Below are 26,018 nucleotides of genomic sequence, written 5' to 3' on the forward strand. Positions count from 1 at the left end.
CTATGTGTTTTGACATATGTAGTGATTTAATACCAAAACAAGGCTACAATTGGAAAGACCAGATTATATGAATTAAGAAACCTTTAAATCTTTTACAATGCCCACATTAAAAAAAAATCTAATGATCATTCTTTAGTGTCCAATAAACATGAAATAATATTTTATAATTAGTCAATTTCATGTTTAAATTGTAAGATGTATTGCCTTCAGAAATCATGGGCGCTTCATCACTGGAAGCTTTTAAGAAGAGACTGGACAGCCACTTGAAATGGTATAGAGTCTCCTGCAGGGGGCTGGACTAGAAGACCTCTAAGGTCTCTAAAAAAAAAAGAGCCTTGGTAGTACAGTGGTCTAAGGCACCCTGTTATTAAGCTGATTATTAAGACCAGCTGCCTGCAATTACAGCAGGTTTGAATCTCGCCAAGGCTCAAGGTTGATTCAGCCTTCCATCCTTTCTAAGGTAGGTAAATTGAGGACCCAGTTGTGGGGGCAATAAGCTGACTTTGTATAAATATACAAAAGGATGAAGGCTATTGCTGAGCACATTGTAAGCCGCCCTGAGACTCCGGAGAAGGGCGACATATAAATCAAATTTAAAAAAAAAAAAAAAGGTCCTGTCCTATTCTATTCTATTCTATTCTATTCTATTCTATTCTATTCTATTCTATTCTATTCTATTCTATTCTATTCTATTCTATTCTATTCTCCCTATCACTATCACTATCACTATCCCTAATCTATTCCTTCACACTTGGTATCATTGATTCTCCAAAATTGGATATTCTAGTTTTTCCTTCCACTATTGAAGTATATAACTAATACTAATACAATAACTTTTATTTTTAATCCCTTTTAAAACACCATTATTTCCATTCAAGCGCTGCTCCTCTACCAGACTATAACAGAACAGAAAGAACTATTCGGTATTCTGCTTAGTAAAAAGCAAAAGATTTATAAAATCAGACAATCAATCTTTTCTCTGTTTTCTCATTTTGGGATTTAGATTCTCTTTTCTCTTATATTTTTGAAATGCAACTGTAGAAAGTATGGCTGGCAAAATGTGATAAAAGGTGGAATCTTTTCATTTAGACAACTGTGTGTTTAATTTCAATAGGCATCATGGGGAGGTGGTTTACTATTGTCAAGAAAGCATTCCCATAAATTGAGCGGCATTGAACGGTAAGCATCTTGTGATGTAATTTATTTGTACAGCAATGAGATTAATATATTATTTTTGTTGGTTTGTTTCTAACCTCTCCCTGAAGAGAAGATAAAGAATATAAGTACAATGATAATGACTCATGAACAACCAAAGTGAGTTGTGTTATGAGAAGCAGGGGGAAAAAATATAGATCCTATTCCTACAACCTGCACATCAGTTGAAGGAGGAAGAGATACAGTATATGTTGTGAAAATAGAAAAGCATTAATAGACCCAGTTCAACTGATCCACAAAGGATATAATTTCCCCCTAAACGAACTCATTCACACTTGCAGTTAAACTGAATGTGAGAAAGCTTCCCTCATTTCACATACCAAGTAAAAGAACCGGTAATAATCAGGAACTAAAAATACAAGCTTATCTATAAATATATATTGTTTGTTTGTTTGTTTTTATTAGATTTGTTTGCCACCTATGTCACCTTAAAGTGACTCTGGATAGCTTACAAACATGAAACGACAATAAAATCATGAACAATAAATATTCCTAATATTAGAATAAAAGAATAGAATAGAATAGAATAGAATAGAATAGAATAGAATAGAATAGAATAGAATAGAATAGAATAGAATAGAATAGAATTTTTTTATTGGTCAAGTGTGATTGGACACACAAGTAATTTGTCTTGGTGCATATGCTCACAGTGTACATAAAAGAACAGATACGTTCATCAAGAATCATAAGGTACAACACTTAATGATAGTCATAGGGTACAAATAAGTAATCAGGAAACAATATCAATATAAATCGTAAGGATGCAAGCAACAAGGTTACAGTCATACAGTCATAAGTGGAAGGAGATGGGTGATGGGAACGATGAGAAGATTAATAGTAGGGCAGATTTAGTAAATAGTTTGACAATGTTGAGGGAATTATTTGTTTAGCAGAGTGATGGCGTTTGGGAAAAAACTGTCCTTGTGTCTAGTTGTTTTGGTGTGCAGTGCTTTATAGTGTCGTTTTGAGGGTAGGAGTTGAAACAGTTTATGTCCAGGATGTGAGGGGTCTGTAAATATTTTCACAGCCCTCTTTTGACTCGTGCAGTATACAGGTCCTCAATGGAAGGCAGTTTGGTAGCAATTTTTTTTTTGCAGTTCTAATTATCCTCTGAAGTCTATATCTGTCTTGTTGGGTTGCAGAACCAAACCAGATTGTTATAGAGGTGCAGATGACAGACTCAATAATTCCTCTGTAGAACTGTATCAGTAGCTCCCTGGGCAGTTTGAGCTTTCTGAGTTGGCGCAGAAAGAACATTCTTTGTTGTGCTTCTTTGATGGCGTTTTTGACGTTAGCTGTCCATTTTAGATCTTGCGATATGGTAGAACCTAGAAATTTGAATAACAGTATTACTGTATATTACAATTACAATTAAAAAGATGGGGAAGAAGGAAGCAGGATGCACATGGAGGGTAGGGTCTTCCCTTAATCCATCAATCTGCATGATAAAATCGCTCAGATTCGTGACGGCCTGGACTCCGATTGGGTAGCCTCGGATGGGATGATAGGGGCGGATCTTGAGAGTGTTATCTGGGAGGAGTTTGACCTGTGGCTCCTGAGGACGTGGACAGGATTTTGGGGAGACTCAACGCTACCACATGTTTATTGGACCTATGTCCCTCCTGGTTGGTGCTGGCCTCCCTGGAGGTTACACGAGGCTGGTTTCAAGGGATTATTAATGCTTCTTTGAGTGAGGGTGTCTTCCCAGCTGCTTTGAAAGAAGCGGTAGTGAGGCCCCTCCTCAAGAAGCCCTCCCTGGACCCGGCTATATAACTAATTACCATCTGGTCTCCAACCTCCACTTCGCAGCGAAGGTTGTTGAGAGTGTGGTGGCGCGACAGCTTCCTCAATACCTGGATGAAGCTGCCTATCTAGATCCATGCCAGTCAGGCTTCAGGACGGGTTACAGTACGGAAACAGCATTGATCGCATTGGTTCAGTGGTGGGTTCCTCCCGGTTCGGTCCAGTTCGGCCTAGCTGGTAGCGGTGACGTTATGACGTCACTGAACCGGTTCTGGTTGATGATCTCTGGAGGGCTCGGGACAGGGGATGCTCCTCAGTCCTGGTCCTCCTAGATCTCTCAGCAGCTTTTGATACCATCAATCATGGTATCATGCTGCGTCAGTTGGGGGGATTGGGAGTGGGAGGCACCGTGTTGTGGTGGTTCTCCTTTCTCTCTGACCGTATGCAGTCTGTGTTGACGGGGGGGCAGAGGTCGACCTCGAGGCACCTTACTTGTGGGGTGCCGCAAGGGTCAGTCCTCTCACCCCTCCTGTTCAACATTTATGTGAAGCCGCTGGGTGAGATCATCCGTGGTTTTGGGGTGAAATGTCAACTGTATGCCGACAACACGCCATTGTACATTTCTACCCCAGACCACACCAATGATGCTCTTGACATGATGTCCTGATGCCTGGAGGCCATGTGGATCTGGATGGGGAGGAACAGGCTCAAACTCAACCCCTCCAAGACTGAGTGGCTGTGGTTTCCTGTGCCCTGATATAGCCAGCTGGTACCATCGCTGGCTATTGGGATGAGATCTTACCCCCCTCAGAGAGGGTTTGCAACTTGGGCGTCCTCCTGGATACGCGGCTGTCTTTAGATGATCATATGATGGCCGTGGCCAGGGGGGCTTTTTATCAGGTTCGCCTGATTTCCTAGTTGCGTCCCTTTCTGGATCGGGACGCCTTACGCATGGTCACTCACACCCTTGTCACTTCCGTCTGGACTACTGTAATGCTCTCTACATAGGGCTCCCCTTGAGGAGCACCCGGAGGCTCCAACTGGTCCAGAACACGGCCACGCGAATGGTTATGGGGGCAACTTGTCGCTCCCATGTAACACCTCTTTTGCGCGAGCTGCACTGACTCCCAGTGGTCTTCCGGGTGGGTTTCAAGGTGCTAGTCACCATCTTCAAAGCGCTCCATGGCTTAGGACCAGGATACTTACAGGACCACCTTCTGACACCGCATGCCTCCCACCGCCCAATACGCTCTCACAGAGAGGGCCTCCTCAGGGTGCCATTGGCCAAACAATGTTGGCTGGCGACCCCTAGGGGGAGAGCCTTCTCTGTGGGGGCTCCTGCCCTATGGAATGAGCTGCCCCCAGACATAAGGAGGATCCCCGACCTCCGCATCTTCCGTCGTGCGCTGAAGACTTTATTGTTTCAGCAAGCCGGCCTGACCAAATGAATTAATTTAAGTGGGTTTTAAATGGTTTTAAAGAGATTTTACCTAGGCGTTTTAAATACGGCCAATGCTTTAAATTATTTTAATTTTTTTTTTAATTTTTGTGTTGGTATTATTTTATCATGGCTGTACACTGCCCTGAGTCCTTCGGGAGAAGGGCGGTATAGAAATGTAATAAATAATAATAATAATAACCACTTCCAGTCTGATACTTATATACAGTGAACAGTGGTTTTTCACTGAGCTTGTATGGCGCCCGAATCACTAGTAAATGCATATATTTACATAGGATCATAAAGTGACCGGTGAGCTGTACATAATTTTATTTTTTCCAGCTTAAAAAAAATACTTCTATTCTTTTCTCTTTAGTGTTCCACATTTAACATCTCTTTTTTTGTTTCTGCTTTTTTGTTGAGTTTCTATAATGATACAGTTGCAGATATTAACAGAGATATTAAAGCAGTTGCAGATATTAAAGTTCTCTTCTTTAATTAGAGCCAACTCTGTTACATGGAATCCTCACAAACTGATGGGTGTTCCGCTACAGTGCTCAGCTTTTTTAGTCCATGAAAAGGTAATTTGCTTTTTTTTTTTGCCCAGGTAGGCCTACTTGTTTGCTATAAAAAATAAGATTTTTTTATCTAAATAATGTTGAAATAATATTGCACAAGGAAAGATTTGTAAGACAAGGCTCCCATTGTATCATATGGAAGCTACTTTTACTGAAATTATTGATTAGGGGAGGCTAAAACATATGAAGAATGGTTGCAGGAACTGGGTATGTCTAGTTTAATGAAAAGAAGGACTAGGGGAGACATGAGAGCGGTGTTCCAATATCTCAGGGGCTGCCACAAAGAAGAGGGAGTCAAGCTATTCTCCAAAGCACCTGAGGGTAGATCAAGAAGCAATGGATGGAAACCGGGGTGGATTCTACTTACCCTTACTACCGGTTTGCAATGGGGCTGTGCACACCCGTGCTTCTGCACATGCGCAGAAGCTTCTTGATGACATCGGGGTCAATGGATGGAGTCTCCCACTGGTTTTACTACCAGTTCTTGTGAACTGGTCCAAACCAGGGGCAACCCACCATTGGTAGAAACTAATCAAGGATAGAAGCAACTTAGAACTAAAGAGAATTTCTTGACAGTTAGAACAACTAATCAGTGGAACAACTTGCCTGCAGAAGTTGTGAATGCTCCAACACTAGAAGTTTTTAAGAAGATGTTGGATTTGTCTGAAGTGGTGTAGGGTTTGCTGCCTAAGCAGCAGGTGTTGGATTAGAAGACCTCCAAGGTCCCTTCCAACTATTCTATTCTATTCTATTCTATTCTATTCTATTCTATTCTATTCTATTCTATTCTATTCTATTCTATTCTATTCTATTCTAAATTAATTAGCTTACTTTTGAGCAATCATACAGGTAATAGAGACATTTAGTGGAGCTGGGGAGGGTTTGCTCCAATACGAGCTTGCTATGGAATACAAGTGGGACTCCTTAGAAGAAAAAAGTGATGGAACTGACTTGCAATTTTCCCTTTTGGCTTCCCCGTTGACTTTGCTTGTTGGAAACTGACAAGGAAGATTGCAAAAGGTAGCCCTATGACTGTGAGATATTACGACTGCTCCAAGCACTTGAATCATGCACCAATGATGCTCACAGGGCTGCAGTGACAGCCAGAATTTTGAGGACTGGCTGTAATTACCACTTGTTCAGTACTATCACAACTTTAATCACTGAACAAGTGGCCATTAACTGAGGAGCAATTGTAATACATGAATATTATACATTTGGCTTGGTGGGAATCACAGCCCTGTCCCGATTCATTTCTAGAAGGATATCAGGTCATAACAACATGTAAAATAAAATTGTTGGTAGAAGCTTTTCTCATTATCTATCTCCTCTAGGGTCTTCTCCAAGCCTGCAATCAGCTCTGTGCTGACTATCTCTTCCAACCAGACAAGGCTTATAATACAGTTTATGACACTGGAGACAAGACAATCCAGTGTGGCCGACATGTTGATGTCTTCAAACTATGGTTAATGTGGAGAGCTAAAGTAGGAGCACATTCATTACTAAATATGAACAAGTCGGTTGCTTTCAGTTTCTTAGTTTTTAATGTTAGATTTAGTTCATTCTATGGCAAGCTGCATCACTTGAGAATATTTTTTTCAAATAAAATTAATACTATTAATTAACGTATACACACATATCCATTTGCAATACATTTGAATGAATGAATGAGTGAGTGAATGAGAAAGTGAGCGAGTGAGTGAGTGAGTGAGTGAATGAATGAATGAATGAATGAATGAATGAAGAATATAGATTCTGATCAATATTGCTGGTCTCAGCAATAAAAGTCAGCAATAAAATTGCTGGACTTCTTTTTAATGAAGCTCTAATAAAAATATGCAAAGGAATCTTTGTATTCTTGAAAAGGCAGCTTCTGAAATTTCAATATAGCCATTATGTTACTTTACAGTGGGAAGACCTCATTTTAATTGTTTGCTAGCCCCAGATAAATCATTGACATTTTACTCTGCAAACTTGCAGCATACAATAGAATGACTCATGTTTGTTCTGCCTTATGTATCTTACAGGGCACAAGAGGATTTGAAATTCTTATCAACGAATTTTTGGAACTTGCAGAATATCTTTACAAGGAGCTCAAGACAAGAAATAACTATGAGCTGGTTTTTGATGCTGAGGTTAGGAGTTAACAGCGGCAAGAAGTCTCTGTATTACTTCTTTATTTTGTTAAGCTATAGTTTCCAAATCCCACAAAAGTCTTCCTCACAAAGGATGAAAAGAGCCAGTTTAGTCTAGTGGTTAAGACACCAGCTAGAAAGCAGGAGACCGTGAGTTCAAATCCCGCTTTAGCGATGAAAGCCAGCTGGGTGACTTTGGGCCAGTCTCTTTCAGCAACCTGCAACAGGGTTGTTATTGTGGCAAAATAGGAGGAAGAAGGTATATTGCCTGTATTTGCTGTCTTGAGTTATTTGTAAAAACAATAATGGTAGGATATAAATAAAATAAATAAATGGGCACACTAAGTTAATTATCACGAAAGTTACAAAGGTCTTCCAATCTTTCTTGGCTGGATTATAAGGAATAAATGTGTTTTTTCCTCTTCCACCTCCACTCCTCCAATCCTTTTTTCCCAGTCTTTCTTTTTCCTTAGCTGAAACTTTGCATACGAATCTTCACGCAAGTGAATTCTTTGCATTACACATTCTGGATGTGAATCAAGATTTCCGATGACTAGGAACAATGAATCATCTTTTTCCCTAGGTTCAGTAGCTGCCAAATAAATTAATCAGATTAAATGAAAATATGTTTTAAAATGGGTATGAACCTCACATTTCTGCTTCAACTGAGTAGAATTCTAATGCTAGAATTCTACATTTTCCAGAACTTCTTTACAAATTCATGTGGGTGCATATTTATTTGATGTTAAACCCCGGAGATTTCCCTGAGCTATTAATGTGTAAAATGTAAAATGTTTCATAAATATGTGAACATCAGAAAAGGCAATCCTTAGTTTTCATAATGCCCCAGGAGAGAAAAATAGAGTAGCAAATGTGCAATATCAAAAGACATAAAAATGCTTCACAAATAGCAGTTGTAAAATTATCAAAAAAGGACTATGAAAAGTTAAACTAAATATGTTAGATCTGGAAAGGTTCCACAGCTTAAATTTTTGGTATTTATGGAACGTTTTTCACACGTCATTTTTTTTTCTGAGCTAATGGAAAATAACCAATTTTAAAACATGTAATAATTCATTGAGATGCCTCAGAAACTCGTATATAATTAATGAAATTTAAATAAACTGTGTTTTCACACATTTTATCTCAGTAGATATTAATAAACGTCTCATGGAAATATCCTACACCTGAACCAATGATAATTCTCAATAAAATAAGTTAAAATGTATGTTCATACAGAAACAAATTCAGCCAATATTAAAGGTTGCAGTGAACTTAATAAAAACAAGTTTTAGCTTAATTCATTATGAATTTTGACTCCACAGTGGAGAAGTGACCCCCTGAGCTATTTCATGATGTTTATTGGGTTGGCAGTAGAAAATATTTTACCCTATGTTAAACAGGCAGGAACAGTTGTGTTTAATGGAGAGGCAATTCTGAAGGAACGAAAGAAGGAAGGAAGTAGAGTGGCTGAAGTTTCCAATGAGTTTTTTTCATGCTGGGCATTAAATAGAAAAGAGAAGAACTCGTGCAATGTCATCAGGCACAACAAAATGCCAACAGAGCGAACCATGGGCTTACCATGGGTTCATATTGATAGTAAGGATTAGTAAGGATTTTGCTTAAAGCGTGGATTTATTTTAATTCTGTTTATAAGACTTCAGGTTACAATTTCCCCTGCCTATTTGATAGAGTAGAACATTTGTTGCAGAAATAAAAATGTTTGATTTTACCTCTCTTTTTTTTTTTTTTACAAAAATCTTCAAGCCTGAATTCAGCAATGTATGTTTCTGGTATATCCCACCAAGTCTTCGACATATCCCAAAAGGGCCAGAAAGAGACAAAAGACTTCATCAGGTAAAACTCATATGTACATTTTCTGTCAGAGCAGGTCTTTTTCCCCCCCAAACTTGGCAACTTTAATATGTGTGGGCTTCCCAGAATTCTCTAGCCCAGGGGTGGGCAACTATGGCCCTTTTATGACTTGTGGACTTCAACTCCCAGAATTCCTGAGCCAGCCATGTTAGCTCAGGAATTCTGGGAATTGAAGTCCACAAGTCATAAAAGGGTCATAGTTGCCCACCTCTGCTCTAGCCAACCATTCTGGGTATGGAATTCTAGGAGTTGACGTCCACACATATTAAAGTTGCCAAGTTTGAAAAGCACTACATTGGAACAAGTGTTTATGGAGCTAAGTTAAGTCTAATATATTTAACATAAGTTAAATATATTAGAGGACAACTCCTACTATCCTTACCATTGAGGATCCATTGAGTATGACAGCTAGTGATGGAGGATCATGCGATCCAGCATTTGGGGAAGGGTAGTCTAATCTATGCATAATAGATACAATCTGCAATGGCAGAAGATCTGGTTTTGCCTTTAGCCTTTGATGGACATACCTGACTGTTTCTGTTCTGCATGGTGTCATACCAACATTTCATTCCAGTCTGTTTCTACTTTATTTTTTTTCTAATCAAAGAAACACCATTGAATCCTTTTTTCATTCTTTAATTTATTTTATTGAATCATGATAAGGCATAAGTAATATATTATATTACTTGAATACAGTGCTATTTGTACTGCATTGACCAGAGAATATTAACACTGGAATGTTTAAATCTTTAAAGATAAAGAAAAAATGTTAATATCAATATTAAGACATCTCTAAAATGTCAATGTTGATAAGCATAAGGTTCACCATATTTTAATAAGATATAAATATACACTTTAATCATATTTCTGCCGTCATTCCAAAATAATGGCTGCTACTACTTATTCCTTAGTCTCTTCAATGCATTATCCCAGGAATTAAGTATTGTTTTCTGCCCTATCTATCCAGGTTGCTCCAAAAATGAAAGCAAGGATGATTGAAGAAGGCACTACTATGGTTAGCTATCAACCTTTGGGGGACAATGTGAACTTTTTCCGAATGGTCTTCTCCAATCCAGCAACCAAAAAATCAGATGTTGATTTCCTCTTGGAAGAAATTGAAAGGCTTGGGAAGGATTTATGATAATCTGGAAAAAAAAAAGTATTATTAGTATTGTGGTCATTCTCTACAGCAGTGTTTCTCAACTTTGACAGCTTTAACATGTTTGTACTTCAGCTCCCAGAATTCCCCAGCTAGCCCTCTTGACAATTCTGGAAGCTGAAGTCCACATTTTAGAGTTATCAAAGTTGAGGAACACAAATTGACAAGAGTCTGTGGTTATTATTTTCTTTTCATAAAAGTGCTGTGCTGTAGTTTCCTTTCATTCTGCTATTTGTTGAAGTGAAATTCAAAGGTTTGAAACATACTGAGAAGGGAGTTACGGTAGATCTGATGAAATACATCATTTTCCAAGAAACTTGTATTTGTACGTTAAGTGGGTAAAGAATCTTATATGTCTTTTTACTCAAAGCAGTGAGCATTGTTTTTGCATAAGCTTAAAAACTTCATGTGATCCTGCTGTGATGTATGATCACTTAAATCCCCAAAGGTATATTATGTGTGAGAATCACCATGCATAATACAAGCACTGGGTGTTTTAAATACTCCACATAGACACATCTCATGGCACTATGTTCAGGGTCGAGATAGATCCAAGACGGCAGTCCTTCTCACTGCACTCCACTAAACCAATGATTATCAGAAATACAGTTAGTCCTTGACTTACAATGATTCATTTAGTTACGGTTCAAAGTTACGATGCTGGAAAAACTGACTTTTGACCATTTTTTACACTTATGATCATTGCAATAGCCCCATGCAGTGGTTGCAGTAGTGATCAAAATTTGGATGCAAAGACAAAGTGGAAATGAAAAAAAAAGGACTACAACTAGAAGTAATCCTGCATAATAAAGATTATTTGGATCCCTTTCAGTCAGGGCTCAAGCCTAGGCATGGGGCAAAAACATATTGGTCATTGGCAGGATGTGGGTGAGGATGGCACACTTCTCTTAGTCCAATACTTTTGGAAATGCATGCACTAAATAGACACAACCTAGTCAGAAAGGATGCCCACTTCCTATGAGACCAAGAGACAAGCAGGCAAAACCCCCAAAGATGGCTTTCTTGGTAGCAACTCCATCACTTCAGAGTACCTTATTCTAGAAAGTCAAGATGCTGTTCCCATTCAGTAATTAGAAAGATGGTTAGGAATTCGAAAGTTTTTCTTCATGGGGCATTTGAATGGAAGAGCAGTGACAGCATAGGTAATGATTGCATTGATATTAATGGATTGATTTTACATTGAATGTTGATTTTAGTGCTTGTAAGCCATTAGAGCCTAGTCAGTAGGTTAAGTAGCACTAAGTTATTGTAATTAAATCAATAAAATCAATAGAGATTGTTTAATTCTTTGAAAACACCTCATTATCTACTCTTTCCTACTGGTTTTAGATTTTAAAAAAATCATTTTAAATTTATTTTTAAAATGGTATGCCATTTTTCAAAGTCATCAGATTTTCTTGGGGCATATTTCAGCATTTTCACTAGTCAATGTCTTATACTGGTAGATGTATAAGCATTGTCATTTCTGGAACTTGTGCTTTAGATTTTCACCATCAATTTGAAAAAGATGAAAGTAAATGAGGTAGAAGCCAGTGCATGTGTCCGAATGTATTCTGTATATTGTGGATCTGAATGCCTGAATAGGGATTATGTCTCAAACAGGAGATTTGCCAAACATGGAAGCAGAAGTTTATAAAATTTAGGAGTAACAAACCTATTTCTCCTCAATGAAACACTTCAGATAGAACTACCAGATTTTTCTTCTGAAAATTAAGATACCTCGGAGTCTGGGAATCATGCCAATACAGAATTTTACAATTTAATATGGAGTCTGAGGAAAATCAGCAACTCAAGATGGGAATTAGCTCTACAGTCATTATTTATTTATTTATTTATTTATTTATTTATTTATTTATTTATTTATTTATTTATTCAATTTGTATGCCGCCCCTCTCCGAAGACTCAGGGTGGCTCACAATGCATTTAAAATCATTATAAAAACATTTAAAAATTAAAAACATTAAAACTCATTCACACCATTTATGGCCGGATCTCGCCGGATCGCAAGAGCGAGATCAATGGCCAGTGGTGGGATTCTGCCGGTTCTAGGGGGTTCGGCCAAACCGTTTGTTAAATTGCTGGCTTGCCCCACCCCTTGCCCTGCCCCTCCACACCACTGGGCAAGGGGTGGGCGAGCCAGCAATTTAACAAACGGTTCGGTGTTTTTTTTATAATTTTATTGGCCTCGCAGCTGCCACGGGGCTTCAAAGAGCCACCCTACAGCTGATCAGTGTTAAAAGAAAAGAAATGAGTAGACCGACGCCTGCAAATATAAATGGGTAGACCCAGTGGTGGGATTCTACTTTGGTAGAACTGGTTGTTAAGTAGTTAAGCCAGTGGTTGCCAAAGTGGGTGGTACCGCCCCCTGGGGGGCGGTGAGATGCCTTAGGAGGGTGGTAAACGGCAAAGGGGGCAGCAAGAGGGACGCTAGAGGCAAAGGGGGGCAACAGGGGGGCTAAGTGGCAAGGAGGGTGGTCCCCCCTTTGACCTGTGCCTCACAGCACTTACCAAGCAAACAGCAAGAAAAAAACAGCCTTTTTCAGTTTCAGCATAGGTTAATTAGCATGATTAGATCGGCCTCCGACTCTCAGCTGATTCGCTCTCAGCTGTTTTGCAGGCTCGTTTGCAAGCTCTTGTTTTGCAAGCTCTTTGCTTGCTGCAGAGTGCTCGAGCAGATTTTTTTTTCCCTAGCTAAAAGGAAAATGAAAGTAAAGCAAGCTCTGCTGCAATGTGACAAAATGAGGCATGGAGAGAGCTTTCTTTTTCTTTTTCTTTGTCTTTCTCCTCACCAAAAAAGGTAGGTGCAAACAATGGGAAATTTAGGGCAAAAGAGGAGAGTTCAAGATTTTAAAAGACAAAAGAAAAAAAGCTCTATTTAACTAGGGAATTGTAATAATTGAGATACTATTAATTGTATATTGTGTTGAAAGCAGAAATGGTTAAGTTGTGGTTTGGAGGAATATATAGGGGAAATTATTTGGTTTATTATTATTGGTAAATATAATTAATTGATTTGTAAGAAATTGGATTGCATGAAAATAATTGGAATATTCATGTTCATATTGATTAATATACAAAAAAGATAGTTATATAACTAATTGGTTTATATTAAAATGTTGAATTTGTATTAAACAACTGTATTACAAAATTACATAATTAACCAATGTGAGGATGGATATAAAAATAGATGACAATGCGAAGGGATATAATATAGAATAGAAGGGAAAAATTGAATTTGATTAAGATTAGAGATGAGGATGAAGGGTAATATTGGTTTTTTAAAAAAATAGATGAGGAATAAATATGGCAAAAAGGAAATATAGAAATTGTAAATTTAATTGAAATGACTAAACACTGTTTAAATTTGTGAACCAGCCAAATATTCTGTTCAAAGAAAATACATTGTATGTTTGTAAGTGTGTTTCTAATTATTGCTATTTATTCATATTTGTTCTCTTTTATTCTTTAAAGTTTAACAATTCATTCTTTATCTTAATATCTTTATATTTGTTTGGGGTTGGCTTTCTTCCCTTTCATCTTTTTTATTGTACAGCAATCTTTGTCCTCAAACCTGCCACCCCTCTCTTTTCTTTCCTTCTTACTTTCTCTTCCCCCCTCTTCTCCTCCTCCCTACTTCCTCTTCCTTTCTCCTTCTCCTCCTCTCTTCCTCCCTCTCTTACCCTCACTCCTACTCTAATTTCCCTTCCTTCATCCTTCTCTATTGCTGTATCCTTTTATGCATATGGACTACTCAGAGGGCTGAAAAAGTTATTTTTGACTGGTCCTCGCACTTTTGACCAGTCCTCGAACTTACGACTGTCCTAACATTTTATGTTTTTGCCCTATCTTGTCACCATGGTGAAGAGAAGCAGTTGTGAAATGAGTGACACGGTTGTTAAGAATGCTACAATGGGCATAAATGATGACCAGTCATAAGTGCGAAGACCGGTCAAAAGTACGAGAACCTGTCAGAAATCACTTTTTTCAGCCCTCTGGGTAGTCCCTATGCAGATAGCCACGCCCACCCGGTCACATGACCAGCTAGCCATGCCCACCCGGTCACATGACCAGCTAGCCACACCCACCCAGTCGCATGACCACCAAGCTACACCCCCAACTAAGCCACGCCCACAGAACCGGTTGTTAAAAAAATTGAATTCCACCACTGTTAATGGCCCCAGGCCTGCCAGAAAAGCCAGGTCTTCATCACTTTTCGGAAGGTCAATAGGGTGAGGATGGTCCGGACCTCACGAGGTAACTGGTTCCAGAGAGCTGGGGCAGCCACAGAGAAGGCCTTCCCACGCGGGCCCACCAGCCGGTATTCTTTAGCTGATGGGACCCGGAGGAGACCAACTCTGTGGGATATTACCGGTTATTGGGAGTTATGCGGTAGAAGGCGGTCTCGAAGTCATGATCCAAATATTCCTATTCACAGTTCCTATTCACAATTCTCCATACTAGCTCTGTTATGGCCCTATCTATGCAATAACCAAGGATGAAGAATATCCAGTCCTCAAGGTGTGGTCTGAATTACAGCTCTAACTTCCATTTAATTGTAAGCATGAAAATTGAAATTGTTGGAAATTGTAACCCCAAGTATCTGAAGATCAAAAGGTCCTCACTCCTAGAGCAGGCTGTCTGCCCTGGAAGTAAGAATCTTGACTTCATTAATTTTCCATCCAGTTTAGTGATTTCAGCTACAAAAAGGCTTCACTTCCACAAAAGACTTAGCAGAACCAAAAAGGCTATCAGAGTTAATTAATTTCAAGGAATTGGATTTAACTCCACTCATGCACAAGGTTAAATTAACTTAACCTAGTCAACCGATTGGGATAAAAACAACCCAATCAGTTACTCCATTTTTTTTACTTAGTTCTGAAGGAAAAAAAGCTGGAGAAGAAGCTTGAAAAAGCAATTTTTTCTATTGCGCTGCTAGAGCCATGCAGTGTAGGACACATCTTCTCAGAAGTGCTTGCAGTGGTCAAGTGATGCCTCAAATTTTCTGTCCAGTCAAAAGGAAAGAGGGTAGTGAATCTAGTGATAGTATTAAGCAAGTGCTCAGGAGTTATCAGTACTTCCTGGAATAATCAGTAGGATTCTATATTCTTAAAATGGCAACTTTTGACACAATTCATATAATTCTGTCCTGCCAGAAGCTCTGGTAAGGAAATCTGGTTTAAAAGTATTGAAGGAGTTCTACATTTCCTTCTTTTGATATGGACTGATTACTGTTTTTACTCAGGGGTGGGATTCAGCCAATTCAGACCGGTTTGGGTGAATTGGATGTCAATTTTAATCAGGTTTGCCAAACCGGTTGTTGCAAGGACTGGCTGACCCTGCCCCACCCACCCCGCTTCTCCCAGGAGTCTCCATGCAGCCCGTTTTGGATGCCAGGTAAGTTCAGGGCCTGCGCTGAGGCTCTAGGAGGGCAGAAAACGGGCCTACCGGAAGTCCAAAAATAGGCCTATTTCTGGCCTCCAGAGCCCAGGGGAGGCCATTTTTGTCCTCCCGGAGGCTTGAGAAAAACCTCCAGAGTCTGGGGAGAATTAAACCACTTCCCCCCCATGGTGCATGAGGCTGAGTAGGCCACACCCACCATGGCCGCACCTACCCAGCAACTGGGCAGAGGACCAGCTGCTAAAAATTCTGAATCCCACCTCTGTTTTTACTGACTTTTTTGAAGTATTTATTTTTCTTTTCAAAGGATCATGTCTATTTATTTTAGATAGTGATAAATTGTGGTGATATCAACATAAATTTTACAGTTTAGAGTTTTGTAGTGATGTATGACCATTTCTCAAGATGTTACAAAGATTTTAGTTTTATATATTAATTTAATCAATGCTGGTCGTTACCTATAAAGCCCTACATAGCCTAGGGTTAGGTTTTCTGAAGGACTGCCTATCTCCCACGGTTTCTGATGGCCTGTACATGCCAGAAGAGTTAGTATGCTGCAGGACTTTTTAATCAAACAGTGCCATCTATGGGGACCCAAAAATGTGCCTTTTTACCATGGGGGGGGGGTCTCCCAACGAGATTCCCTCTTAGCTCCATCCTGATCAAATTCTGCAAAGCACTGAAGACCTGGTTGTTCTTTCAGGCTGGGTTGAGATGGATAGAACTCTTTATGTCTTGTATGGACTGATTGGATCACATCTTGTTCCATCTTGTGCTTTTATTTTTATTGTGAACTGTCCATGGATGATTTGGAATTGGGCAATGCCTAAATTGAGTTAAATAAATAAATAGTGGCCAACAGCAACATTGATCCAGGGGAATGGAATGAATACATTCCAGGGGAATGGAATGGAATTCATTTAAAAAAAGAATGACTCACTCCCATAGATTCTAATTAGTTTTTTGTTTCGTTGGGAGTTTGGGCCGCAAGAGTTGTATTATGTTTGAGACTGGATGAAAAGTTGAAATCTACATTAAACTAAGTTGGAAATGTCATTACTAAACTAGAGTAACTAACATGCATATAAATTCAATATTAGCCTGAGTATGTTTAAAGTGAAGAATTACATTCAACTAGCATAGCTATCTAACAAAAATATCTAATAAGAATAACATTAACTCCTCAAACACCCACATTTGGTTTAGATTGGTTTAATTTCATTGAATTAATCAAAAAGAAAATTTATAACCCTCCAAAATAATTTTAAGTCTACTCTTTCTACTTAAATAGATTGCTAATGGGCATGTCCAATTACTGAAAATAAAAGTTACATTAAGAAATAAAAAGCCACTAAAATAAAGAAGGACGCTCACATAAAAACCTGGTTGTGAGAGAAAGAATGATTAATAACATTGAAATGTCACCCATTTTGAGTAATACACAATTATAGCTTCAACAAATTAGCATTCAGGCATCTTGCTGGCCTAACCCAAATGCAAATCATCCAGAGGGTTCTTTCTTCAATAAGGTTATAGAGATTATTGCATATCCCTTTCAAGGTAACATCTGACTGACAGCTGAAATAAGATGATGATGGTAGAAATAATGGAAAATAACATCACAATAACCCTACAGTAGAAGTAACCAAGATTTCTGGGAATTGGTCCATAACACGTTATTTCAAATCTATTTGGCTGAGTTTTAAAATCCTTGGGAGAACCCATTTTCATTCCCACCAGTCAGAAACTTCTTTGACAGGAAAGGCAGAAGATAGCTTCACAATGGCTACTTCTAGTGTTCTTCAGCTTCCTTATCAAGGGAAAAGGCAAATTTTATCTTTAAGCTCTGGGGGTGAGGGGGTGGGGATTCTTCAGTCTTTTGTCATTTGTTTCAGCCTGTTCACTGTCAGGATTCTAAATAGAAGTGTTGGTGACTGCTGTTTAATTTTTTTTTAATGGTGGCTAATTTGTTGTTGTTCAATTGCTAAGTCATGTCCAACTCTTTGTGACCCCACGGACCACAGCACGCAAGGCCCCCTATCATCTACCATCTCCCAGATTCATGCTCATTGCCTCAATGACACTATCTAACCATCTCATTCTCTGCCACCCATTTCTTCTTTTGCCTTCAATTGGTTACTAATAGATTTGCTTTAAAAAAAAAGATTTGAATGAATGTTTTTGGTGTTTCCTCTGTTATTTTTTTCCCCTCTTTCATTCAGAGCAACTACTGACCTAAAGCAGCTTATAAGCAGTGGTGGGATCCTTCCTGTTTGACAACCGGCTCAGTGATTGTGCTGCGCGCACATGTGCAATTGAACAAATCACCTTCCGCATTAGTGCTAGGGAATTAAAACAGCTAATCAGCTGCGAAGATAAAGGTAAATAAAGGGCAGGAGTGGGTGGGCAGGCCCAGCTGAGTGGAGTGAACTGGTTCTCCCAAACCGGTAATCTCACCCCTACTTATAAGCAAACATAAATAAGAAGACAATAAATAGGATATGGGAAAAAATATCACTAGAATTTCTCCACAAGAAGGTTGGTGGTAATGATGTCATGAGGACAGAGAAAAATTGCAGCTGAGTGTGTTTCCTCCCTCTCCCTTTCTCATCAAACATTGGGTGGTAATATCCCTGGGAGTGGGGAGAAGAATTTCTGAACTCTATTTATTGTGAAAACACAACATATTAATCGAGTAAATAAAGCTCAAAATGGGGACAGAATGACTCTAAGGTGCATGCTTCATTATGCATGTATGTAAGTTTTCTTAATTAGGCCTGGAGGGAATCTAGCAGCAAGTAGAAAATTCATTGGGATCTTTGGACTGAATAGTTGATTTTCAGTAGATTAGCAAAGATATTTGATGCTGAATTTTTAACAATAGCTATCATTAGCCAAACTATATTTAAATTATCAGAAAGGCTGAGACAGGTTATCATAGGCTGTTGCCTAGGAGAGTCATCAATCATTGGAATCACCTGTGTCTCCTACACTGCCAAATATTTACATTTCCCAATATTAGAGAATAAGGAAGATGACCTTGATGGAGATATGAAGCTCTGTAGCCAAGGTGTCAAAGGGCAAAACATTTTCTAAGTCTAGAATGGCCAGATAATCCTTGCAAGCAGTTCAGGAAGATTCACTAATTCACTAAAATATAAAAAGGAGGAAAAGGAAGAGGAAATAAAGCATGATCAGACCTGTAATCTCTTCTTGATTAGTTTCCATCCATTGCTTCTTGTCCTGCCTTCAGGTGCTTTGTAGCATAGGTTGACTCTCTCTTCTTTGTGGCAGATATTGGAAGACTGCTATAATGTCATCCCAAGTCCTTCTTTACATTAAACTAGATATGCCCAATTCCTGCAAACGTTCTTCATATGTTTTAGCCTCCAGTCCCCTATTCATCTTTATTGCTCTTCTTTGCAATCATTATAGGGTCTCAATATATTTTTTATATTGTGGCAATCAAAACTGGATGCAATATTCCAAGTATGGTCTTACTGAGGCATTATAAATTGGTACTAATGCTTGATATGATCTTGATTCTGTCCCTCTTTTAATGCAGTTTATGATTGCCTTGGCTTTTTTGGTGGCTGCAGCACACTGCTTGCTCATATTTAAGTGGCTGTCCATTAGGACTCTTAGATCTCTCTCACAGTTACTGTTATTGAGCCAGGTGTCACCTATTCTATACCTGAAGTTTTGAAAGGGAGGAGGAGAAGTGGACTGGTCTACATGAGCCAAAATAGAGTCAATCCAATACAGAAGGAAGGATGAAGCAGACGAACAGAGAAAAAATAAAATAAAATACGGTGGGTCTCAACTGTTGCTTTTAGTATTTTGTAAGACATTTTGAATTGGAGAGTTTATATATTAACTGTGCCTTAAAGATGTACTGCAACTTTAAGGAAACTACTCACTTGTGTGTAAGTAGTTGTAAGGGCTCTGCCTAATCTGATAGGCGTAATAGCTCAGAGTTGTTTACATTTATGCTTTTGTTTGTGTATTATGTTTCTTAATAAAACAAAAGTGCTGATAATGATGTGCCATAAAGTTATTGTTGACTCTTAGTAACTGCATAGTTATTATTGAATTTATATGGCCCTCTCACTTGCATATGACTCTGAGCAGAGTTCTCCATGATTGTCTGTACCTAACCTGGTCCTTCTGTTCTTCCTACAGTGCACTCCATTGCACAAACTGTAAAAGTTCACAATTGGAAGCTTTGTACTTGAATTTGCAAAAAAGATGAGGGAATACTAGGCAGCAGATTTGTTTGCAGTAAATTGCAAAGACTTCGTGAAGACCCTGCCTGAACAGGTTTTAAGGGAGACAGCCTCTTAAACTCAGGACAGCGACATTAACAAATCTGGAAAACAGTGATTGGGTAATTTCTTTTTAAAGAAATACCTGGCTAGGATGTATTCTTCAAGAGACTGAAATTCTAGCTTCAGGAATTATTCAAACCTCATTCCTACTGTTTAATAAATAAACAGCACAGTAGCCTCCAAATTATTAAAGTAAAATGAGATGTTTTGGCAATACGAAAGAAAAATCCAAAATCTATATTCGAGTGAAGGATAGCTGCAAAGAAAGAAAGAAAGAAAAAATAGTGATGAAACTCCCTTATATTGAGAATCTTAAATATCCATTTTCCTAAGCATCAGAAGATTCAATAACTGAATCTATTTTGTAAATCTAGTGCTACATCCAAGTGCATAAAAATCTACTTTGTCCCATATTATCTGATCTATTTTCCCTGGAGGCGCATATTTGCCCAAATACCTGCATTGTTTTGAACCTGTTCTTTACTTATGCTACTTTTTCCCCATTGCAAAGATATCCCACTAATTTTGAGAAGTATACAAAGAACGTGTATGCTTGAATTCATAAAATTTTAAACCACAATTGTACAGAACATTGGTGAATATGTTTCTGCATGTCTGATTTTTCAGCACTAGGTGGCAAAGTTAATCCACAATTGCTGATCTATTCATTAAATGTTGCCAGTGCTTGTGTGGCTCTCAATTTTATGAAAACTAAGAATCTAAATTAAAGAGATTTCAACTGTTTTTATATTCATCAATCCTTTTGTTTAGGCAAAGCCTATATATTATCTCCCAGTCAACAACTTATGGCTGAATGACATTTTAATGTCATACAATAATGCATGAAATGGGAAGAGGAGTATGTACTTGGTCTGTTGTGTGGATGTTTGGGTGGTTTAGGGGTGGGGAATTGTGGTGGGTGGGAGTGTGTTTGGGGATTATGTGTGTGGGACCTGGTCTTTGGGTGTTAAGTAAATTTCGTTGTATGTGTATATTGTGTATACACATACAATGACAATAAAGTTTATTATTATTACTGTGTTATACAGTATATAAAATTAAATATGTGCCTTTTTTGCTACAGTATTATAACTTTGAAACTTGAAACTCAGAGGTGATGTCACAAACAGTACCTGACATGCTGGACTGAATGCACACATATCATTGGTTGAAAAGTCAGCTAATACAACTTTATAGGTTTTGCCTTGAAAATATATTCCAAATTCCCCATAATTAACAGGCAGAAGAGAACACACGCTGTTCAGTAGATATTAAAAGCTTGCCAGAATGGGCTAAACCAACACAAAGTCTATATTTCTCAGTGTACTCTTAAGACTCCACAATCATCAAGAGCATGAGAGCATAGACAGGTTGCTATGAACTTCAAAAGTTCAGCAAGCAATCCATTATCAAATGAACTTGAAATGTTCCAAAAAGACTCAACACTCATTTGTCCAGCCAAACCAACAAAGATAAATTTTTGAAAAGATTTCACATTGTTCTCTGGTTGAACTTACATGAACATGTGCGCTGTGTAAATGCTCCTTTTGGTCGACTGACTGTAACTTCAATAATGCCTTTAAAAATACAGACTTGCTTCATTTTGAAAATAACTCTTCAGAGTTATTGTTATACATACAGTTGCTTTACATATAACTGTATGTAGAAATGGAACAAAAGAAACTGATTAAATAGAGTAAAAAAAAGTGAATCTTATTTCTGTGTCACCCCTACAACTTACCTCAGTCAGACTCACAAACGCAGATCTCAAATGAATTGCGTTATATAAATAAATGGCCATATATGTGATTTCTGTATTTTGACTGCACATAAAATATGTTGTTCTAATATAAGGGCCCCAATAGATCATTTGTCTAAATTGTGGTCCAAGAAAATTCTTAAACAATTAATATTCAAATAATATATGTCTCTGGGGCTTCACAAAGGCAAGTATATTCATCATGAGGGAGTTGGTTAAATCCTCCACATTTAACCATTGTGCTCAGCTACTCAAATCTTGCTCGAGTAAATACTGCCCTAAAATGTGTTGGCAATATTTGTAGCTTTGGCAATTTGAAAAGCATGTTTATACTGGCTCATTCATTCCAAGGTGCCAACCTTACTGAGGATGGCTTTAACTTTCTGTGCTTCTATATCAAGATTCTTTGTGCAGCAATCTGTTTATCTTGTTCTTCAGTTGTCCAAGAGACAGGGAGAGAGAAACTAATCCTCTCTGGATTTACAATCAACATCACTGCATGACCAATACTTGAGTTGGAACTGAAGAATGGTAAAGTACATACACATACACATCTTTCCATTTTTCTGCCTCCTACCTTCAATTACTTTCTACAAATATCTAATTTGTAGCTTACCCCCATGAAATCCAATTCAATCAAGTCACCACACCAGAGGATCTGAAGAAAACCCAAAATCTCAGATTGCTGACTTTAGTAGGCAGTAAATCAGACAATGTTTCTGTAAGTAAAGTAGGGGTTTGGGTTTTTTTTAAACTTTGTGTTCTGCTGAATAGAGCATTGTCTCCATCCTGTATGTGCAAAAGCACTGTGGAGATTGTTTGATCTAGCCAGATCTGTGACTGACCATATAGAAAAATGAGTGGGTGGGCCAAGGGATTAAGCAAAGAGATAGGTGATTGATGAATTGCACTACAATTCAGGGGATTCGTGGACAAAGATCCCAGAATGCATTCCTTCCACTCTCACCAAGCCTAGCAGATCAAGCTACTGTATATAAACAGCCACTAAACCTCACTTTCCTGCATTCTGATAATGTTATTCAGCTGGATAATGAAATGTCTGCAAGAAAACGACCAAACTCAAAAAGTCCCCAAACCCAAGAGTTCACCCTTTGAAGAGCATATATGCTCTACTATTGGATTCAGGAACTACATAGAATCACATGCAGTTCCAATCCACTGTGAATTTCACTCAGGTCCAGCTCAAGGACTGGGAGAGAAGAGATAAAGAATGTGAGATTCCCCATCTGATACACATCTCTGGGAATGATAAAAGTTAAGGACTCACTTGAGAAAGTCACTGATTTGTGCTGCATCAGATACAAGGCTTATTGTGAAAAGTAACAGCATTTTTTAAAAAATCAAATAGAATTTTACATATTTACTGTATTTTTCAGAGTATAAGATGCTCTGGAGTATAAGACACACATTAGTTTTTGGAAGGAAACAAGAAAAAAAAATTCTGCCTCTGTTTACCAGCATCCATTGGTATTCATCTGGCTAGTGTCCTTAGAGCAATTAGCAAACAGCCTGGTCAGCTTCAGCACATTATCACAGCCTGATTCAGCACGAGCAGCTGATTGGTGAGTGGATCGGCCTCCCAGAATACCCCCAATCAGCAGCTCCAGGTTGCAGGGATTGCCACAGACCATTGTCTCAATGCCTCATGTTTTTGGTCTCCAAACGCTCCATTTTATACCTGTTCCAGGTTGCGGGGATCGCCACAGCACATCGCCGCCAATTGCTGCCTCTGGGCGGTGCATTTTCAGCCTCCACATGCCCCATTTTTGGCCTCTGTGTGTCGCGTTTTTAGGCGGTTCCAGGCAGCGGGGATTGCCCCAGCCGTTGTTCCCCTCCTGAAACCACCTGAAAACATGATGCACGGAGGCTGAAAACACGTGAAGGCAGTGATCGGCGGCGATTGGCAGTGATGTGCTCTGACAATCCCTGCAACCTGGAACGGGTATAAAACTGAGTGTTCGGAGGCCAAAAACACAAGGCACGGAGGCAGCGATGTGCTGTGGTGATCCCCGCCGCCTGGAATAGGTCTAAAATAGTGTGCAGAGGCCGAAAACATGATGCACGGAGGCAAAAAATGGCCGAAGAGTGGGGGCTGGCAGGTGGGTGGGGCTACATTCAATGTATAAGACATACCCAAATTTTCACCCTCTTTTAGGGGGGAAAAGTGTGTTTTATACTCTGAAAAGTACATTATTTCTTAAACTTCTATTCTGCTGCAATTTAGTAGCGCTCTGACCTTTGCTAGAGAGTGCTTAATTTTTCTGAGCCATGAGACTAACTCCAAAAAATTATTCAAATTTGTTACAAGTATGCATAAAATGTCAGAAATAATTCACAAATTGCTGCACATTCCTCCTTTCTCAGCTCACAAAATTTACCTAAACTGGAATCTCATCTTTGACTTGAGTGTTCCTCAGTTTTACCACTATTTTTAAAGCTTTCCTTGCTTGCTGTACATTTGGAATGACCTTCCTATTTCCATGTAAGTAAACAATATACAGTACCTAGAGCAAGTTGAAGTTGGCTTAAGAATTTGTCATTATCAAATACCTTTAATATTAAATCACCCACATGCTGTTTGTTTCTTTGTTCTATTCCTCCATTTCTTAATTATAACAGGCCAGCAGTTTGTTTAGTTTTTCATTAGCATAATCCAAGGACAGAGTTCACCTTGGGCAAGGACGTTTAGGATATTGATTATCTGTCCTTTATGGCACAAGGTCAAGAATAATTTCTGTGCTGTGCTTATTAATATATGTTCATAGGAATGGTACTGAAAATGTATCATTAATATTGATTCTGATTTTCAAGACATCAATGGGAATTGACACAGGTAGATAAATTACTAGAATGAATTTTGCTATTGCTTGCTAAAACTTTTCATACTGATAGATGTCCTATTGAATAACTTCTTGTTTTTCTTTCTCAAAATTCTAATCACATACTAATCACATAGTAAGGGGTTCGTGTGAGAACAGGTACAGTACATAAATAATGTGCTCACAAAGAAAAATATAGTACAATATACTGTACAGGCAACTTTGATTTTCTTCTATTAAGAGCATTGCTGGGAGCCATTACTAATGGCAAATGAAAGAGAATTTGGGATGTTCCACTAAAGGTTATAACACTAATACATCTCCCTCAAAGAAAACAAAGCAGGTAGTCCTCAACTCACAACCACAATTGATGTTGCTAAGTGAGAAATTTGTTAGGTGAGTTTTGCCCCATTTTATGACTTTTCTTGCAGCATTTGTTAACTGAATCACTGCAGATGTTAAATTAGTAACACAGTTCAGGGGTGGGCTCTACTTATCTTTACTACCGATTTGCAACAGAAGTGCACGCACGCACGCTTCTGCGCACGCACAGAAGCTTCTGCGCATGCGCAGATAATCAATTATGACATCCAGGTGGGTGGGCGGAGCCTCCCACCGCTTTTACTACTGGTTCTAAAGAACTGGACAGAACCGGGAGCAACCCACCCCTGACACAGTTGTTAAGTGAATCTGACTTTCCCACTGACTTTGCTTGTCAGAAGGTTGCAAATGGCGATCAGATGACCCTTGGGACACTGCCACCGTCATAAATGTGTGTCAGTTGTCAAGCATCCGAATGTAAATCTCGTGACCATGGTGATGCTGCAATGGTCATAAGTGTGAAAAATTGTCGTAAATCACATTTTTCAGTGCCATTGTAACTTTGAACGGTCACTAAATGAACTGTTGTAAGTCGAGGACTACCTGAACTAGTCCAGTTTTGTGGTGTCAAATTAGGCAACTAATTTGAAAATTTGGCAAGGCTATTCCATAAATACTGCATTTTTGTTCGCTCAAGTCTCCATTGTAGTCCTGCCCTATTTCCTCATGGTTATACCCAGGGGTGGGTTCTAATTTTTTTTACTACCGGTTCTGTGGGCGTGGCTTATTTGGTGGGTGTGGCTTGGAAGTCATGTGACTAGGTGGGTGTGGCTAGCTGGTCAGTCATTTCTGGAAGGTCCTAGCACTTACGACCAGTCCTTGCACTTACGACCCAACTCATTTGCTTGCTTTTAACACTGATCAGCTGTAGGACGGCCCTTTGAAACCCCGCGGCAAGAGTTTAAACAGTTTTTTTCCCTCTAGTCATCAGCTGGGACTCAGGAGGCAGCAATAGATTGGGGGTGGGACCAAATAAAAGGTAAGAATAACGTGGGTGGGAGGGTGGGGGGGAGAACAAGTTCGGTGACATCATATCATCACCACTACCGGCTCGGCCGAACCAGACCGAACCGGGGGAAACCCACCACTGGTTATACCCTAATTGCCTCACTGATGATATTAGATATATAATGTACTATGCCAAATCAA

At 38.9% G+C, this 26,018-nt stretch overlaps 1 protein-coding gene across 1 annotated transcript in view; it reads left to right on the plus strand.

Annotated features, from left to right (window-relative positions):
• LOC117662493 (glutamate decarboxylase 1-like) overlaps window positions 1-11,448 on the plus strand; it is a 34,839-nt gene extending 23,391 nt beyond the window's left edge. The window contains exons 9-14 of the mRNA XM_034411942.3: window positions 1,115-1,179; window positions 4,899-4,977; window positions 6,309-6,458; window positions 7,002-7,109; window positions 8,877-8,966; window positions 9,952-11,448. Of these exons, the coding sequence (XP_034267833.2) occupies window positions 1,115-1,179; window positions 4,899-4,977; window positions 6,309-6,458; window positions 7,002-7,109; window positions 8,877-8,966; window positions 9,952-10,125 (666 nt within the window). The 3' untranslated portion in view covers window positions 10,126-11,448. The remainder of the gene's footprint in view (window positions 1-1,114; window positions 1,180-4,898; window positions 4,978-6,308; window positions 6,459-7,001; window positions 7,110-8,876; window positions 8,967-9,951) is intronic.
• Window positions 11,449-26,018: the final 14,570 nt, after the last annotated feature.

The sequence above is a fragment of the Pantherophis guttatus genome, chromosome 3 (genome assembly GCF_059756535.1).
Source record: "Pantherophis guttatus breed Tessera chromosome 3, ASM5975653v1, whole genome shotgun sequence".
NCBI classification, from domain to species: domain Eukaryota; kingdom Metazoa; phylum Chordata; class Lepidosauria; order Squamata; family Colubridae; genus Pantherophis; species Pantherophis guttatus.